Below are 15,262 nucleotides of genomic sequence, written 5' to 3' on the forward strand. Positions count from 1 at the left end.
TCCTCACTCGCATTCTGTCTCCTCACTCGCATTCTGTCTCCTCACTCGCATTCTGTCTCCTCACTCTCATTCTGTCTCCTCACTCGCATTCTGTCTCCTCACTCGCATTCTGTCTCCTCACTCACATTCTGTCTTCTCACTCTCATTCTGTCTCCTCACTCTCATTCTGTCTCCTCACTCGCATTCTGTCTCCTCTGGTCCAACAGAGATCAGCGATGGTGTGGAAGTCTCTGACGAGCTCTCCGTGTGTTCAGACAGCAGTTATGACACCTATGCCAACAGCACAGCCACCCCCATGGGCCCTCGAAGTGCTGGCAGCCGTGCCAAGACCTTCACAGAGCAGGGTGGGCATTAGCTGAAGATCTGTGTGCCCAACTTGTACCCAAGGAGAACCCAGAAGAGAGGAAGGTCTGATGAAAGAAGCTGCCCCTGGAGTGCCTGGGCTCTGGCTCCTCAGCCTCCTTTTGTGCTCCAAGCTCCTTTGTCTGTTCCAGCCTCTCTTGCATGAGTCGGGGGGACCAGAGGGACCCTTCCCGCTGAGGCTCAGCTGGACCAGGACTCCAGCCTCCAGAGGCCCCTGCAGGCCTGGGGCTTTTCATCCAGGAAGTGTCTTGGTCCGCTCTCATAGTCCTCCTTGGCCTCCCAGCCTGGAAGGTTTGGTGAGTCACTGGGCTGTGCCGTGTGCCCCAAGCCAGTGGAGGACGTGGACGGCTCCCTGTGCCCACACCTCTCTATTTACCTGTCTGTGCTGTGAGATGACTGACTGTTCTCACCCCTGCCTTGAGGACGTTGGCTGGGCCTCCCTCCTGCCTGGGGGGGGGGGTCTATGCTCTGCACCCATCTCAAAGCACAAGGAAGTTCATCTCAGGAGAAAGCAGTGGCTGTGGTGGAGATGTGTTCCTCCCAACCAGCTCCCCTCCACCACTGGCCTCTCTGTCCCTGAGAAGCAGCTGGGGAGGACCGGAGTCACGGGCTCAGGGCTGTTCTGCCTCACACCCAACTGTCCGGCAGACCTCTGGGGCAGAAGAAGCCTTGAGGTCCAGGTGAAGGACAGACTGATCTGACCTCAGGATCCCACAGCAGCGGCCACAGGGCAATGGGCCACCCGGGCAAAGCGCGCTGGGCTCAGTCAAGCGTGGGCCTCTGGCCAAGGTTGCCTACAGCAGAAGAAACCTGAAGGCAAAGACAATTAAAGCTGCCATCTTGATGTGTGTTGTCTCTGAATTGTCAGTGGCAGTTTGGGGACCCAGCATGCTGGGGTTGGGGTTAGGTGTTGGCCCCGGGTTTGAGGAAGAGCCATTTCGCAGATGAAAGTGAAAACAAAACAAAAAAAAAAACAAAAACAAAAACAAAAAAGAAAGTGAAAATGACTGGATATCTGAGTCCCTCCTTTGATCAGCCATGATGCTGGGACTTCAGCAACCCCTGAATTGTACAACCAATGAATGCCCTGTGGGGCAGGATGCTAAAGTGACCATCCAAAGTCACATAGGCTAAGCCAGGGCTACTCTTTGAGAAGCCTACATCCACACCCTTAACTCTTAGGCTTAAAAATTGTCTTTGGGGGAGGGTGGCACATGCTTTTTAAAAATTACCTTTTTTACTTTTAAAAGTATGTATTTGTGTGCTTGAGTACGTGCCACTTGAGTGGGGGCACCCTCAGAGTCTAGAATAGTATGTTGGCTCTCCCGGAGCTGGAGTTGCAAGCAGTGGTGAGCCACTTGACAGAGGTGCTGGGAATCGAACTTGGGTCCTCTAGAACAGCAGCCAGAGCTCTTAACCACTGAGCCATCCCTCCAGCCCCCCAAATGTCTTTCTAACAAAATAAACTCCAGTGGTCTGGGGAGATGGCTCAGCAGTTAAGAACCAATACCAGAACACTCACAGCTATCTGTGACTGGCCCTTATTGTACGCACGTGGTATAGGTGGAACATCCATCTACATAAAATCATTTATTTTTTGAGTCAGGGTCTCTCTATGTAGCCCAGGCTGTCCTGGAATTCATTATGTAGACCAGACTAGCCTTGAACAGAGATCGACCTTTCTCTGACTCCCTAGTGCTGAGATTAAAGGTGTGCTCCATCATAACTGGCTCTTAATAAAAAGCAAAACAACAAAACAACCTTCAATTCTCTTGAGAGGGAGGGGGAGAGCAGGGCCTCACACCCAGCCTGCATGCACCTTTTGTAGCCACCTTGGAATGGTGCAGCAGAGTGAAGGTGGGGATCCTTCGTGGTGACATGGAGGACAAGTCCTGAGTGCTGGGATGCATCCTCACCTTGCAGAGGTTTAGCTATGGGTCTGGCTGAGACAGGCTCATACCCTTGCTTAGCATGAGAGGGGGCACCTGGGCTGGAAGTCAAACACAGCCCAGGGAACACAGGTGTCCGTGTCCCTTCCCACCTCTCAGTGTTCCCAGCTCTGCCCTCTGCCCTCTGTGGTAAGGGTTAGTCATGGAAAACAGGGAAAGCCTTTAAACCTTGGGGCTCAGTACAACTCTGCATGGTCTTGAGACCTGAAGCAAAGAAGGCTGACCCCTGCCCCAGCTTGCACTGGGTCAATGCCACGCCACTGAGGAGACAATGTACTGTCTCGTCTCCAAAAGTGGATGTTCTAGATGGAATTCTTTTTTTTTTTTTTTAAATATTTATTTATTTATTATATGTAAACACACTGTAGCTATCTTCAGACACTCCAGAAGAGGGAGTCAGATCTTGTTACGGATGGTTATGAGCCACCATGTGGTTGCTGGGATTTGAACTCCGGACCTTTGGAAGAGCAGTTGGGTGCTGTTACCCACTGAGCCATCTCACCAGCCCCTCTAGATGGAATTCTTGATTTATGAAAAGATTCTGTGTCACCTTGAGCCCCTTCCAAATTCAGACCCTTTGGTTGTCTTCCATTCGCCTCTCTACACAGTCCCTTGGGCGTCTGGGGGGATTTACCCCCCCATTTCCCTCACCACTGCACATCTAGCGAGATCTCCTTCTGTGGCAGAGATCATCTGCCTGCCCCAGGACACAGGTAGAGTCAAACCTGATCTGTGAGGTTGGGAAGTGTGTACAGTCTTACCCATGTGATGTCCGAGCAACTGTCTAGCCTATGGAAAGCCATTTGGAAAAGATGACACATTTTCATGGAATCCTCTCCCTGCCCAGTTAACTCCCTTGGGCCATATGGACAGGGTACCCAAGGCTCCTGGCCATGCTGGTGCCCATGAAACACCTTGCAATCTTAGGGCAGAGGAGATAAAGAAGGATGCAGAACCTAGAGTCCCACTCAGAATCGCTAGCTGCATCCCACCCTCATCAGAACCTGATTCCGAAATCCTCTCCTGCCCAAGGATGATCAGGCCACCTCCCTGTCACCAAACAATGAATGGCAGTCCTATCTCCATCCTCCAAGGCCTTCAGCCCGCACTGCACCTTGGCTTCCCTTCCCTAACTTAAGGGGTTACTGAAAACCCTGCCCTGCTAAAGGCCCCAGTAGATCCCCTTGACTACAGAGGCCAGCTCACTGCCCACTTGACAGAGAAGCAAAAGGGCCTGTTCACCTTCTAGACTCCTGTGCCTTACTCCTCCCTCTCTTGTGCCTTCTCTGTCCAGATGAACCTCTATCTCCTGCAGGTCTCTCTGAACCCTCAGCTCCTTCCCAAGTCTAAAGGTCCTCAAGCCACTCACTTCCTTTTACAGTGTGTGTGTGTGTGTGTGTGTGTGTGTGTGTGTGTGTGACAGTAGATGGGTCAGAGGGAAACTTGTGAGAGTCAGGTCTTCCAGGGCAGGAGCTCGAGGCAGGAACTGAAGCGGGAAGCAGAGACCAAGGAGGGACACTCCTTGCTGGCTCACCTCTCTCTGGCTTGCTCACATGCCTTTTATGAAGCCCAGGACCGCCTGGCCAGTATGGCACTGCCCATCATAGTTGAATCCTCTTACATCAATTAGCAATTAAAAAAACAAAAGGAAACAAAAAAACACAAAAACCCAGACATGCCACACACCAGTCACAAGGCAATCCTTCAGTTGAGACTCCACCTTCCCAGGTGACTATGGGTTTGTGTCAGGTTAATAACTGGACCTATCTATGATGGGGTCCCAGAGACTGACCTTAAGTTATCAGATTTGGCAGCTTGCGCCTTTCCCTATTAAGCCATCTCCCTGCCCCCATGACGCCCTTTCTCCACTATACTGAGAAGTTCGTGCCCTCCGGTATTCAGGCAGTTTACCATTTCTTGGAGCAGTGTCTTGGTTATTTTTCTATTCTTATGATAAAACATCACAACCAAGAGCAACTTGAGGAGGAATGGGTTTATTCCATCTTACATATCTCAGATCGCTGAGGTACCTCAGGGCAGGAAGTCAAAGCAGGAACCAGGAGGCAGGAACTGAAGAAGAGACCACCGGAGGAACAAGGCTTACTGGCTGGTTCCTCATGGCTTGCCCTGGGGACCGCCTGCCCTTCCCCCAACCCGAGGGGATGGGACTTTCCACATCAATCACCAACTTAGAAAATGAGCCACAGGCTTGTCCCCAGGCCAATTAGGTAGGGGGATGTTTTCTGGGTTGAGTGTCTCTTCCCAAGTGACTTTTGCTTGGGTCAAGTTGACATAAACTAGTCAACACAGCAGGGTCCGTTGACAAACCTCAGCTAGACTTCAGAGTACATGCTTTGCGCTAGATTTTTACCATTGGAACAAAATGCCAGAGTAAAACAACATAATAAGAAGTAAGGTTTATTTTTCCATACTTGGTAACTTAACTATTGCTACTAGGAAGCGCATCGTGGTGTCAGGGAGCATGTGTCAGAACAAATGACATACTCCGTGATGGGCAGGAGACAGAAAGCCACAAAGAAAGTACAGGGCCAACCAACTACACCCCAACTGGACCTCTCTGCCACTTCACAAAGACCATCAAAGTATTAACCCCTTAATGGATGAACCCATTAGGAAGGTGCTCAAAGACTTCTCCAGAGCACCACCAGCCTAGGGACCAAGGTACCAACTTGTAAAGCTTTAAAAAAAAAAAAAAATTTTTTTTTTTTTAAGAGACAGGGACTCACTATATAGCCCTGGCTATCCCAGAATTCACTAAGTAGACCAGGCTGTCCCAGAACTTGCAGAGATCCTGAGTACTGGAATAAATGGCATATACCACACTACACCTGATCTAAATTTTTCTCACTTTTATTTGTTATGTACAAATGTGTGAATGTGCACGGGCACCTGCGTGCTACAAGTATGTATGTGAGTTCTCTCTTTCCACCTTGTGGATCTCAGCTATCCTCAGGCATAGAAGCAGGTGCCTTTCTCTCTGAGCCATCTCCCTCTGGCACCATGAAGCCTTTCAGGGGACACTCTATACTCATACCAAACCATAATACCCCCCATCTCCCACAATCTCTAAGCCTCCCTGAGCCAGGCAATAGCAGGCTCTAACACAGAGGCAACTCCACACAAAGCGTAGAGTCACCATTACCCCCCTGCTGATGAGAGAAGTCAGGCCGAGGGGCAGGCATCCATGCAGTCAGTGTTGTCCAGTGACAACACGTGACAGTGTCCTGACACAACAGGACAGACACTATTGGAGACTACCTCCTCCCTTGATTGCTGTGCTCCTGTGACAAGCCCTGCAGTCCTTCATAGAGGCAGCAAGCGGTTGCACACCAACCTCTAATTCCACACTGTCTGGCTCCAGAAGGTCAGGTGGACTCAGAGCTGTCCCACTCTCTCTCTCCATCCAGTTCAAACTGCTCAGTGCCAACATGTCCTTCCTCTGTGCTCTCTCCACGAGGCTCACACTCCTCCACTTGGACAGCGCAGTTACAGGACCACACAATGCACACAGCACAGAAGATCCTGGTCAAATCTGCATGAGCATCTGTCCACACAGACACCTTATATATACTCATTCCTCACACACACACAAGCCTGCCATGCAGTCACCAGTCACAAATACAATGACAGGAACCCTGTGGTGGAAGAACCTGTGTGAGTTGGTGACAAAGAGGCAGGAGGGAAACCTGGATCCACAGCAAAGGCGGCCACATTCTTGGTTACATCCAAAGCCATGTAGTCACATGTCCCCAGAGCCCAAGCACCCCAGGACTACAGTCACTGTGTCCCATGCGCTCACACACATACAAGTTCTAGGAACACCTACACACCTACAGCCACCCCATCTACTGGAGGCAGACACCCCCCAGTCTTCAAAACACCGCAGCCTACCACAACACACAACCAATTTCACACTTCTCCCTTCCAACACTGGCCCAAGAGGGGAACAAAAGCCCAGTGCCCATTCCTACCGGCTCCCTCTCCTCCCCTCCCCCTGGCGCCCAGACAGACCCTTTGTCCTCCCGCAGCTGAGCCCAAGTGGGAGTCTAGGCAAAGGGAGAATAAAATCAGCTCAGGCTGCTAGGCAAGCAGGCAGAGCTGCGGCAGGCAGAGACAGGAGTTTCGAGTCCCAGGACGAGGGCGTGGCCAGGTAAGAGCCAAGTACCCAGGTTAGCAGTTGGCTAAAGGGGTGTCTTGCTCCGAGGATCGTCCACCCAAAGTGTGAGCCTGTGCTGTGTGTGACAGGGTGTATGTGGGGATGGAGGAGTGTGTGTGTGTCCAGGGGAAGAGCAGGATAGTGGCTCACTGAGCCAGTTTCACAGGCTGAGTCTCAGCCCATGACTCTGAGATGGGTGAATGCTGACAGAATCCCTAACTTCCCATGTGTCCTTGGACCCCCAGACGATAGAGTCCATGGTGGAAACCGAGTCTCCCACTATCGTGTCCCCACAGTTCCCTTAGCCTAAGACGCAGGTGACAGTAGAATGAGTAAGTATTGGCACAGTTGCTAGGAGGTGAACTTAAGGTCCACCACACTAGCAGGCAGACTCCTTATGCTGAGACCTGCCTTCCTGGTTCTCAGCCTAGAGTGTAGCTGTGTCCTAGGCTAGCTAAGAACAGCTCTGCTGCACTCCAATGACCTGCCTCATTTCCCTCTGTGCATGCCTGGTCGGTCCCTGAGGACACACCTCCCCGTCTGCCTGGTGCATGGCAGCCTCTATCTGGGCAACAGTCCTTGTCTACCAGGAGCTTATTTCTTATGACTCTGAGGCAGGGGATCCACTTACATGGTCCTGCATAGGCTATGAGAGGCAGGCTGATATGCAGATGGGACAGTGTAGGGAGAGGCACAGATAAGAAGCAGAGATGAGCCTCGGAGTCCATTTTCAGACCATGCCAAGTATTGACTGTGCGTTCTTAAGGACCAAATCCTAACCAGGGTGAACGGCCTGCAATCTGTGGTGCGTTTTCATACACACCCCTTCACTGATCCTCATACTAACCTCTCAAGGGCAGGCTCCCTCCATATGACTGCTTCCTCACAACTCCTATGAGGGTCAACTTATCCACACCCCATGCTGTAAAAAGGTGAGCTGGGGCATACTACAAACCCAGTGCTTGCTTTTTTTTTTTTTTTTTTTTTGGTTTTTCGAGACAGGGTTTCTCTGTGTAGCCCTGGCCGTCCTGGAACTCACTTTGTAGACCAGGCTGGCTTGAACTCAGAAATCCGCCTATCGCTGCCTCCCGAGTGCTGGGATTAAAAGCGTGTGCCACCACGCCCAGCTCCAGTGCTTGCTTTTATATACCCCAACAGTTACAGTTCTGTGGCTAGGAACTGTAACTATTCTGTTTCAGAAATGGTGCTAGTGGCTTGCCTAGGTGAGATCACACCAGACTAAAGGAGGATGATAGCCCCATGTGGTCCCTAGAACCTGAATCTTTCCACTGGAGACTAGAAACCTTTCTTGCTTTTACACAGCTAGTTCTGCCCATCTCAGGAACCTCTTCCCTAACTCTGCTCCAACTGTATTCATTATCCTTTCTGAGCTCCCCCAATTCTCCTGAGATCCCTCAAAGGACTCTGCCCATGCTCTGAGCCCCAGAAAGGCAGGGATTATGCCTGTTCAGCACGCGTGCACACACATTCTAATAAACACCAGCTTAAATAATACATGAACTTGATCTTGAGTTAAGTATTGAGTTCCTAGTATGCTGTGCTGTGGAAGGTGGGACAGATACTAAAGAGAGGAGAGTTTGGTCAAGGGAAAGTACCTACAAGAGATCTAAAGGAGACACGAACACACACACGGTCTAGGTTAGCCTGAATCCCCTATACAGACATTTTCGTCCAGGTTCCTGCAAACTCCCTGAAGATCCCTCTTCACAACTTGGGAGTGGTCTTCCTGTCGGTGGTAGCCATGGGACACTACTCAATCCTAGTTGAAATCCCTTAAACACTGCATAGTCTAGACTCGTATGAATCATTCCACCGCCACCCCCTCTTTTTAAACTCTCCTCAAATTATCTTATTTGAGTCTGCCATCTGTTTCCTGCAGAGCCTGGCAGGAAAAGCTTACCATATCTGAACAGGAAAGGGCAATATGGCTCCCACTGGAGAGGAAGAGTGGACACACAAGGCAGGGCTGGCTCACCGCCATCAGGAGTCAAGATGGGGTGATGGGGTCAGTAGGTGCATGGTGTGAATGCACGGGAAGCGAGTGGTGAATGAACTAGTGAAGGGAAGCCTAGATGTTCGGGAAGTCCACCAGCAGGCCCATCTCCGACGCGGTCCGTGTCCTCTCCCCCGCAGGATGCGGGAGACCCCGGGGCGCGAGGAGTCGGAGCCGGGCACGGAGGCCCCGTGCGGCGCGTCCTGCCACGCGCAGCGCATCCTGCAGACGCTCAACGCATACCGCCGGAGCGGCACCCTCACCGACGTGGTGCTGCGCGCCGGAGGCCGCGACTTCCCGTGCCACCGCGCGGCGCTCAGCGCGGCCAGCGCCCACTTCCGCGGCCTGTTCGCCGCCGGCCGTCCGGAGCGCGCGGCGGCCGTGGTCCCGGTAGGACCCGAGACGCCGGGGACGGCGGAGGCCCTGGCCGTGGTGCTCGACTACGTGTACGGCGCGGGCGTGCGGCTGCGCGCCGAGGACGAGGCGGCCGCCGTGCTGGCGCTGGCCGAGCGGCTGGGCGTGGCCGGGCTGCGCGAGGCCTGCGCGCGCTTCCTCGAGGGCCGCCTGCGCGCCGCCAACAGCCTGGCGTTGCGCCGCGTCGCCGCCGCCTTCTCGCTCGCCTCCCTGGCCGAGCGCTGCGGCCGCGTGCTGCGCCAGGCCTTCGTGGAGGTGGCGCGCCACGCCGACTTCCTGGAGCTCGCGCCCGACGAGGTGGCGGCGCTGCTGGCCGACCCCGCGCTGCGCGTGGCCCGCGAGGAGGCCGTGTTCGAGGCGGCCATGCGCTGGGTGCGCCACGACGCGCCGGCCCGCCGCGGGCAGCTGCGTCGCCTCCTGGAGCACGTGCGCCTGCCGCTGCTGGCGCCCGCCTACTTCCTGGAGAAGGTGGAGGCGGACGAGCTGCTGCAGGCGTGCGGCGACTGCCGCCCTCTGCTGCTCGAGGCCCGCGCCTGCTTCATCCTGGGCCGGGAGGCGGGCGCGCTGCGGGCCCGGCCGCGGAGGTATGATGGCCTCCGGCTTGCTTACCTGGAGCTCCAGTGAGACCTAGTGTCTTCCCCAGCTCTGGTTCCTTCACTGCCCATCTGAAATGTCGCCACTTCATAAGCTTGGTACCTGGCGTCGGTGAAGGAGGAATGCATTCTATTCCATGCCCCATCTGTCATTCTCACCAACAGGTCCCGTAGGGATCTGCCCTCTGGGGACGCACAGGCTTGTAAGACAACTAAACATACAAAAGCATACAAAACACCCACTTCACCCGTGAGATGCCAGACCCAGAGACTATAGTCAACAATGGCCCTTCATACCCAAGGGACTGGAGACAGGGATTATGCTGTCTCTAATGCCGAGTCCGAGGTTGGGGACACAATGGGTTAGGAAAGCACTAGTCAGAGAGTTTGGACTGATTAGGCCAAAGGGTCGGTGGTAGAGAGCTTTGCGGAAAGCCCGAGTATCTTGCTCACTGCAATTCCCTATTAGGAGGTGGCTAGAGGAAGGAAGGGTACAGTACATTCGCTGTCGGTGACAGAGGAGTCATTCAAAACTAAGCAGGACTTTGAGAGTCTGTAATCCATAAGCCTGTTTTCTCCACTGTAAAAGGCGCAATAATCCTAACAACCATCTGAAGGACTAAACAACAAAAGGGGAAAGGCTTTTTCCTCCCTGTAACTTAGAGGCGAGCAGACTGGGGTAAGAGTTAGTGACTTCTTCCTATCTGTAACCAGAGGTCGGGGTGGAAGTGGTGGCTTCCGGGGGTAGCTGCCAGGGCAGGCAGAAAGCCAGCGGCATTGTCTGGTGTGATCAAAACAGCAGAAAGGACCTGGGCTTGGTGCTGGAGGCCTGTAAATTCAGTGCCCAGTAAGCAGAAACAGGATAGGGAGTTTGAGAACAGAGGCCATAGGAAAAAACCCATGTGCTGGGGATATATAGCTTAGAGGCAGAGCATATTAGTGTTCTGGTTCAGTAATCCCCAGCACTGTTTGGGGGGTGGGGACACACGGCGTGAGAAGAACAGCAGCAGGTGTGAATCTAGAGGTCTTGGGTTTATCCCCACCCCAGGTTCATGGACTTAGCTGAAGTGATCGTGGTCATTGGCGGGTGTGACCGAAAGGGGCTCCTGAAACTGCCTTTTGCGGATGCTTACCACCCAGAAAGCCAGCGCTGGACCCCACTGCCTAGCCTGCCTGGTTATATGCGCTCTGAATTTGCCTCCTGTGCACTTCGAAATGACATTTACGTTTCTGGTGAGGGTACAAGTAAAATAGCCTCTAGTTTCCCACCCACTCCTTTATATTTTCCTCCAGTGAGGGAATGAGGGCTGCTTAGTGACTAAAACTGTGTGGTCCAGCAAAGCCTAGTCATGGTGGGAGCGTTGATGTGGGGTTTGGGCCAGAGGCCTTAAGCCTTGGCCTTAGTCTTTGCTCTGACACAAGGCCACCTGGTATTCAATAGGTCATTCTCGGTCCCTAAACTCCACCCTCATTTCCTATATGGAGACACTATAATAATCCTAACACCTCAGAGATGAGGATGGCAATGAAGGTGCACTCTGCTTTCCGCTGGCCCAGCACACATTCTCAGTGACACTTGGGGACACTCCTCTTCCTTTGCTTCCCTGAGCACAAGATGTGTCACCCCACAGGCACCTGGTGAGCATTACCATCCCCTCTGGATCTCTTAGCCCTGTCCCTACTACGGTCATACGCCCTCCTTTGGATTTAGGAGTGCTTATGGCTCTTTGGGGGCATTGGGGGTTAGTAAGAGGGCTATGGAAGGGCAGCTGCCCCTTTCTCCATAGGAGGTCACATCAATAGCCGTGATGTCTGGATGTTTAGCTCCCATCTGAACACCTGGATCAAGGTTGCCTCGATGCACAAGGGCAGGTGGAGGCACAAGATGGTGGCCCTGCAGGGACAGGTAGGCACATGCTATGACAGCTGCCTTAGGATCCAAGGCAGAGATGGTCGGGGTGGGGTGGGGGGCAAAAGGGGAGGGATCTGAGGCTCCCAAAAGATAAGGACTTTCCCAAGATCCCGTAGTAGTGTTAGCAGTCATCACTGCAACTGGGTACTTGGGAAGCTGAGGCAAGAGGGTCATGAGTTTGAGGCCAGCCAGGGCTACATAGCAAGACTCTTTCTCAACATCACCACCCCTACCAGATAAATAGCCAACACTGAGGAATACAGTGGCGAAAGGTTTAGGCTTCGGTACCAAACAGATCAGGGATTGAGTCTTGCCTCTCCCACATATAAACAAAATACTGCCAGTTATATTTGTAAACATCGTTCTGCATTCAAAAACAGGAAGTGGTAGGTGGGTTGTAAACCCTTAGTAACCACTCAGGTTATTACTAAGCATCATTTGCAGCTGAAATCCTCGTCACTCAGATACAGGGAAGGGTTCCTGAACTAGGGAGAGAGGACGTTGGCCAGGCAATAGCTGTGCTGGGACGCCCCTGGTGGGATCACAGAGTGAAGCAGTGGGGCGCTGGAGTCGCCTGTAGCTCTGAATCCAGGGGCCCTGGCCTCTGTCCTTGCCCTCAGCTCTTTGCAGTTGGTGGCTTCGATGGCCTGAGACGCCTGCGCAGCGTGGAGCGCTATGACCCATTCTCCAACACTTGGGCGGCCACAGCGCCCCTGCTGGAGGCCGTGAGCTCTGCAGCCGTGGCGCCCTGCGCTGGCCAGCTCTACGTGATTGGGGGCGCAGGGCAGGACGGTGTCAACACTGACAAGGTAGGCTCAGGCATTGTGGTTAGGGAACTGAAGAGACTACAGGAAACAGTGTAGCCTACTATGTGCAGGCTAGATCTGGGCACTGGTGTGAGCCAGTCTATTTCCTAAATCCCGTCAGCACTCGGGGAATCTTGACCTCAGCCAAGCACGCGCCTTTAATCCTAGTACTGGGGAGGCGGAGGCAGGTCAGTCTCTGGGAGTTCGAGGCCAGTCTTGTCTACAGAGCAAGTTTCAGGGCAGCCACTACACAGAGAAACCCTGTCTCGAAAAACCGGGAGATGGGCTAGAGAGATGGCTCAGTGGTTAAGAGCACCGACTGCTCTTTCAAAGGTCCTGAGTTCAAATCCCAGCAACCACATGGTGGCTCACAACCATCTGTGATGAGATCTGACACCCTCTTCTAGAGCATCTGAAGACAGCTACAGTGTACTTACATATAATAATAAATAAATCTTTTTTAAAAAGATTTAAAAAAAAAAAAAAAAGAAAAGAAAAACCGGGAGAGGGAGGGGGCACTCCTCAAAGGTTACTCAGTCAGCAGAACAACTGAACTCTTCCGATGGCCCGTGTGGGTTTCATAGATTTTAAAAATGAAAAGATTGCCGCGCGTGGTGGCGCACGCCTTTAATCCCAGCACTTGGGAGGCAGAGGCAGGCAGACAGATTTCTGAGTTCGAGGCCAGCCTGGTCTACAGAGTGAGTTCCAGGACAGCCAGGGCTAGACAGAGAAACCCTGTCAACCCTGTCTCGAAAAACCAAAAAAAAAAAAAAAAGAAAAAAAAGAAAAAAAAGAAAAAAAGAAAAGAAAAAAAAAAAGAAAAGGAAAAGAAAAAGAAAGAAAGAAAAGATCGGGCTGGAGGGGTGGCCCAGTAGTCAAGAGCATTGGCTGCCCTTGCAAAGGACCAGAGCTTGGTTCCCAGCACTCGTGTTAAATGGCTCACAACTGCCTCTCACTCTAGCTCCAGGTTTGTCTGGCCTCTGCAAGAACCCATTGATACACAGAAACACATAAAAGCAATATTTTTAAACATTAGGAGAGGTAGAACTGGTTAAAGTGCTTTTCCTCTATCTGAAAGATGATGATGATCTATTAAAAGCCGGGGGTGTAGAAGGTAGGAAGCTCTGGGTTTGATCTTTTGCACTGTATAAGCCAGTTGTAGTGGGATAAAAATTAGGGTGTTGTGCCAAGTAGCAGAGCAGTTTGGGGTGAGGCTCTTTCACCACTGTCTTCCCTCCTGCAGGTGCAGTGCTTTGACCCCAAGGAAGACCAGTGGAGTCTGCGGTCCCCAGCACCCTTCTTGCAGCGGTGTCTTGAGGCTGTCTCCCTGGAAGACACCATTTATGTGGTGGGAGGCCTCATGAGCAAAATTTTCACCTATGACCCTGGCTCAGATGTCTGGAGAGAGGCAGCTGACCTGCCCACCCCTGTGGTAAGTGGGGCTCCCTGGCAAGTTCCTGCACTGGCCCATTCGGGGGTACAGACCCACTCCAAGGCTCTGGGGCTCCAGTTTAGAGGTTTTGCAGGATCCCATTATAAATGATTTCACTTAGTCCCCTTGCTTGTCCTCCCAATGACAAATCACCTCTCATTTCAGATAAGAATTGACTTAGGGAGGTTGGTCTAGGGCCAAAATGCAAGGCAGTACATAGAATTCAAGTGCTGCCACTGAGTAAGGGAGTTGGTCTGTCCCAAAGGAACCAACTAGCAAAGAATGGGCAAGAGACTTGCTAAGTTCCCTATCCCAGTGGCATCAGTGACCAGAGGTACAAGTTCTGACTCCCACAGCCCCTTGCTCCCCCCGAACCCACCTGTTACCCCAAAACTCCAAAGAAACCATGTACCAGGTATAATTGGTGGTTCCTGTCCATTTGGGTCCTGGATGATTCAAGGCTGAGGCTTCCAACTTCCCTGAATACAGTTGTAGGATGGTGTCACTGTTCCTGTGTGTACAATCTTCCAGGCATGGGTACAATCTTCTAAGCACAGCTTTAGCTTTCTGGCTAAGACCAAATGAAGGCTATGGCATATTCAGTGTAGAGGATGGTTACTCTTTGAACTGTGCAGATGAGACCTAAGACATAAAGCATGGGACTTGTTTCGATGCCATCTGTACTGCCTGGGCAGGCTGTAGGGCAAGGCTCAGCCACATAGCGGCAGAAGTCCCCGGATGCATCCCAGTTAACTGTTTGTCTGTCTGTCCACTCAGGAGAGCTGTGGTGTGACGGTGTGTGATGGGAAGGTCCACATCCTTGGTGGGCGGGATGAACACGGGGAGAGCACCAGCAGTGTCTTCACCTTTGACCCTGGCAGTGGGCAGGTGGAGGCCCAGCCGTCCCTGCAGCGCTGCACCAGCTCTCATGGCTGTGTCACCATCGTGCAGAGCCTGAGCCGATGACTCAGACGGGGCAGCTTCAGCCAGGAGAACATTTGGGCAGGGCACTTGGCTCCCCTCGTAGGACCTCCATGTGAACAGTCCTTTAACTTATTTCCCCTCTTCTTATAGAAATAAAACCTTTTTCAAAAGTTGGGTGTGGCCGGGCAGTGGTGGTGCACACCTTTAATCCCAGCACTTGAGAGGCAGAGGCAGGCGGATTTCTGAGTTCAAGACCAGCCTGGTCTACAGCATGAGTTCCAGGACAGCCAGGACTACACAGAGAAACCCTGTCTCAGGGGGTGGGGTTGGTGGGGGTGGAGTTGGGTGTGTTCCAGCTTGTGCCTGCTTAGCTAGAGAAGGATCCCTAGCCTCCTTTCCTGCTTTTGCAGCTTGCCAGGACTCCTGTGCCACTGCAGGCCACTCCTTAGACCACTGTAGGAGTGTATGAACAGATAAATTACTCAGGTCTAGGCATAAGAGGCCAGGGGCAAGGTGCCATGCATCAGATTCTGTCTGGTTCCGTGTTCTCCTTCCACCTTTGAGTTTGGGAATCAGGCTGGTGTGGCAAACCCAGCTGAGCCATGTCACCACCCCTACTTCTATGCTGACATTGGATATTAGGTCCTAACATTGATTTTGGAGGAACACTTACATTCA

At 52.5% G+C, this 15,262-nt stretch overlaps 2 protein-coding genes across 6 annotated transcripts in view; both read left to right on the forward strand.

Annotated features, from left to right (window-relative positions):
• The window catches only part of Gdpd5 (glycerophosphodiester phosphodiesterase domain containing 5), an 80,775-nt gene extending 78,815 nt beyond the window's left edge, over window positions 1-1,960 (forward strand). For 4 of the 5 annotated variants that reach the window (XM_029543735.1, XM_029543736.1, XM_029543739.1 and 1 more), the window contains one exon: window positions 207-1,960. In XM_029543735.1, coding sequence (XP_029399595.1) covers window positions 207-355 — 149 coding nt within the window. In that variant the 3' untranslated portion in view covers window positions 356-1,960. The remainder of the gene's footprint in view (window positions 1-206) is intronic. The other variant, XM_021195708.1, reaches the window with a different exon arrangement.
• Window positions 1,961-8,633: 6,673 nt separating this feature from the next.
• On the forward strand, window positions 8,634-14,754 carry Klhl35 (kelch like family member 35). The gene is made up of 6 exons (XM_029541752.1): window positions 8,634-9,501; window positions 10,559-10,743; window positions 11,298-11,416; window positions 12,043-12,231; window positions 13,472-13,660; window positions 14,438-14,754. The coding sequence occupies exons 1-6, from the start codon at window positions 8,645-8,647 to the stop codon at window positions 14,624-14,626; spliced, it is 1,728 nt and encodes a 575-aa protein (XP_029397612.1). The 5' UTR covers window positions 8,634-8,644; the 3' UTR covers window positions 14,627-14,754.
• Window positions 14,755-15,262: the final 508 nt, after the last annotated feature.

Source organism: Mus pahari, chromosome 1 (genome assembly GCF_900095145.1).
Source record: "Mus pahari chromosome 1, PAHARI_EIJ_v1.1, whole genome shotgun sequence".
NCBI lineage: Eukaryota > Metazoa > Chordata > Mammalia > Rodentia > Muridae > Mus > Mus pahari.